Source organism: Priapulus caudatus, unplaced genomic scaffold (genome assembly GCF_000485595.1).
Source record: "Priapulus caudatus unplaced genomic scaffold, Priapulus_caudatus-5.0.1 Scaffold2109, whole genome shotgun sequence".
Taxonomy (NCBI): domain Eukaryota; kingdom Metazoa; phylum Priapulida; class Priapulimorpha; order Priapulimorphida; family Priapulidae; genus Priapulus; species Priapulus caudatus.
In genome coordinates, this window is record NW_014579170.1 from 4,892 (window position 1) to 8,481 (window position 3,590).

General features: G+C 46.4%; 1 protein-coding gene across 1 annotated transcript in view; it reads right to left on the reverse strand.

Annotated features, from left to right (window-relative positions):
- Nucleotides 1-931: 931 nt before the first annotated feature.
- LOC106818242 (glycine-rich protein DOT1-like) overlaps nucleotides 932-3,590 on the reverse strand; it is a 4,089-nt gene continuing 1,430 nt past the window's right edge. The window contains exon 3 of the mRNA XM_014822963.1: nucleotides 932-2,465. Within this exon, the coding sequence (XP_014678449.1) occupies nucleotides 1,464-2,465 (1,002 nt within the window). The 3' untranslated portion in view covers nucleotides 932-1,463. The remainder of the gene's footprint in view (nucleotides 2,466-3,590) is intronic.

Consider the following 3,590-nt stretch of genomic DNA (forward strand, 5'->3'; position numbering starts at 1 on the left):
CATTCTCCCAAACACTTCTCACTTTTACTCTCCCTAGTTCAGTCAGCAGGTGTGGTGGGTGTGCGTGTACGTGAGTCGACAGTTTGCTTATGTAATACCATCATGTGGGTCACTCTCTGAATTACTAGTGCTGATATTATATGCATGTAAGGCAAATGCCTATTCCGACCTAAGGAATTTGGTTTAATGAAAGTTCGCACAGATGGGTACTTGTAATACACATGCATTTGTGTGTGTGTGTGTGTGTGTGTGTGTGTGTGTGTGTGTGTGTGTGTGCGTGTGTGTGTCGTGTGTGTACGTGCGTGCGTGTGTGTGCGTGTGTNCGAGCGTTCACGCACATGCATACACACATACACACATACAGATACACACATACACGCACGCACACATGCGCCCACACGCACACACGCACACACGCACACACGCACGCATAGAAAATGAGATCAGCTTCTTATTCTGTAATGTCGTAGCTATTTTTTGCCCTGAAAGAATTGTTAGTGTCAAACTCTCTGTGCGTTTATCACTGCACGTGTGATTCCGGTTACATCATGACCGCTGTATTACGCTCGGTAACAGTTGACGTGTGGTCTGCTGAACTGCTTTTCTTGCTTTGGAAGTGTCTGCAATGAGTTGGAATTATTGCGCGTAGACCATAAAACCTGATCTCTGTGATGCCGGTGCCTGATGAGACGAGAGCGCCACCTTCTGGCTAAAATTGTTGCTATTGGCGGGTTCTTATAAAAACATATATTATCTAGAGAGACATGATACAAGATTGCGTGGCACAGCTTTGCTGTTGATCCTAAGCGCTGCGCGCGGATGAGACGCGAAGTTCCGCGGGATGTGCGCATTAGAGAGGTATTATTAGTTCTTGATATTATGCATAAAATTCGAATAGTCTGATTGATTGTGTATGAATGAAAGAATATACAGTTATAAAATGTTTATCTATTTTATGTTACTGATAAAACAACATGAACAATACTGGCACAACATGTAAATGATTTTACGCTTATGCTTTACATGCGCGTGATAACAACACTTAGTATACAACAAACAATTTTCAACTAAGTGCAATTATGTACAAATGTTCAACAAAACGGTGGCTAACGAGGTTTAACAGTAAATACCATCAGAAGCCTTTATACTAGTGTAGCGTTGTTAGCTTTCCATACATAGAACAAACAACTTTTAAACATCAAACTGCTTCATAAGTAAAAAAGGAGGATTTCTACATTATCAACATTGAAACGATTGCAGACACCTTACTTTTACCTCAACAATCATCATTACAAAAATACAGAAAGCTAATCTGTAAACCTTTATGATGTCTTTAAATTAACTACTAAAACATTAACAAATGCACATCTGCGTGGAGTTTTGTTGAAACCCATATTATCACATTATTTAGCGAACGTCTGTGTATCTTGCTAGCACGACAACTCGCTCCTTCACATCTATTTTTAGCCAGTATAGCCCACATTGTTGTTACCATTGTTGCCGTAACCAGTGTTGCCGGTGTTGCCGTAACCAGTGTTGCCAATGTTGTTGGAACCAGTGTTGCCGGTGTTGCCGTAACCAGTGTTGCCGGTGTTGCTGTAACCAGTGTTGCCGGTGTTGCCAATGTTGTTATATCCAGTGTTGCCGGTGTTGCCAATGTTGTTATATCCAGTGTTGCCGGTGTTGCTGTAACCTGTATCGCCTGCGTTGTTAAAACCTGTGTTGCCAGTATTGCTATAGGTATTCTGTCCAGAGCTTGCATACCCAGTGTTGCCAGTGTTTGTGTTACCATAACCTGTGTTGGAATTGCCATAACCAGTATTGCCAGTTGTACCTCCGGAACCCGTGTTAACATTTCCGTATCCAGAATTGCCGCTGTTAACGCCTCCATAACCCGTGTTTCCATTGCCATATCCACTGTTGCCATTTCCAGAGTTGCCGTAGCCGGAGTTGCCATATCCACTGTTGCCATATCCACGGTTACCATACCTGCCGCCGCCGCCGCCATAGCCTCCGCCATAGCCGCCACCGTAGCGGCCACCGTAGCCGCCGCCGTAGCCGCCCCCGTAGCCTCCACCGTAGCCGCCGCCATAGCCGCCATAGCCGCCGCCGTAGCCGCCGTAGCCGCCATAGCCGCCGCCATAGCCGCCATAGTGTGGGTAGTAGTGGTGTTGGGAAATAAGTTGATGTATGTAACCTTTGCTTTTTGTGTGGGTATCGCTCTTCGTACTGCTGCCCTTCAAATATATAATTAGTGGACTGCTGTGACCGTAACCGCCATATCCACCTCCGTGACCTCCGTAGCCTCCATATCCTCCGCCATAACCTCCGTAGCCTCCATATCCTCCGCCATGACCTCCGTAGCCACCATATCCTCCTCCGTATCTTCCGTAACCGCCGCCATAGCCGCCACCATAGCCGCCACCATAGCCGCCACTGTGACCGCCATATCCACTTGACTGTGCCTGAGTATACATCAAACAATATAATTTTATGATTGTATTGAACAGCAAATCACACTAACGGACCGAACGATAGACAGACAATCAATCAGGCAACAGGACAGCTAGGGACAGTCACACAGACGGACATAGGGAAAAGCGGACGGACGGATGGATGGACGAATAGACATATAGGGGAGTCGTAGATGAACAAACAGACAGACATGGCGACACGACAAAAAGAGAGATAAGTAAAAAAAAAGAAAGAGAGTGTGAGAGAAGCAGAGATAGGAACACACACACACACATGCACGAACGAACACACACGCGCACGCGCACACGCACACGCACACGCACACGCAAACGACACGCACACGCAGACGCACAGCGCGGACAGACACACGGAACACGCACACGCACCAGCACTACGCACACGCACGACCGCGGCACGCAACACACGACACATGAGCAACGAGACAATTAGGAGAGGAGAAGGAGCGGAGAGAGAGAGAGAGAAGAAGAAAAGGGGAAGGAGGACGAGAGAAAGAGGGGGAGAGAGAGAAAAGAGGAGAGAGAGAGGGAGAGAGGAGGGGAGAGGAGGAGAGGAGGGGGGGAGGGGAGAGAGAGATGGGATTGGATGAACGTCGCAGGATTGGGTCAAACACGTTAACAGATAACACGAAATTTACCTCTCCCTCCGTGCTTTGACATTAGTATTGTATCATGAATTTATTACTTTTTTGGAGTTGCCGCTGGGGTAACATATAAGGCATCAACACATGTAATGGATGGTTAGGAATAGAGGGGCGAGGCTTCGTCGCTAAAGAGCAATTCCGAGGATCACTGCCCAGTGGGAGAAAAACCCATTCGTCAAAAACTTGTGTTCGCCCTGAACACAATCTAACCTCATTTTTCGAAATTCCGAAGATTTAGGTTAGACGCGCAAACCGCAGCCGGGATATACGAAAAGTCGCCATGAATAGACATCGAAAAATGGGAGTAAATTTATTATGTTATTACTTAATTAATAAGTATTATTCAGGAATGACGAGCTAATTAATTTACTATCGCATACGGTGAAGGAAATTGCGCGGTTGCGCTGCGCAATGAAGCTTGAGTATAGACGCTGACATGGGAAGCAATCGTGCA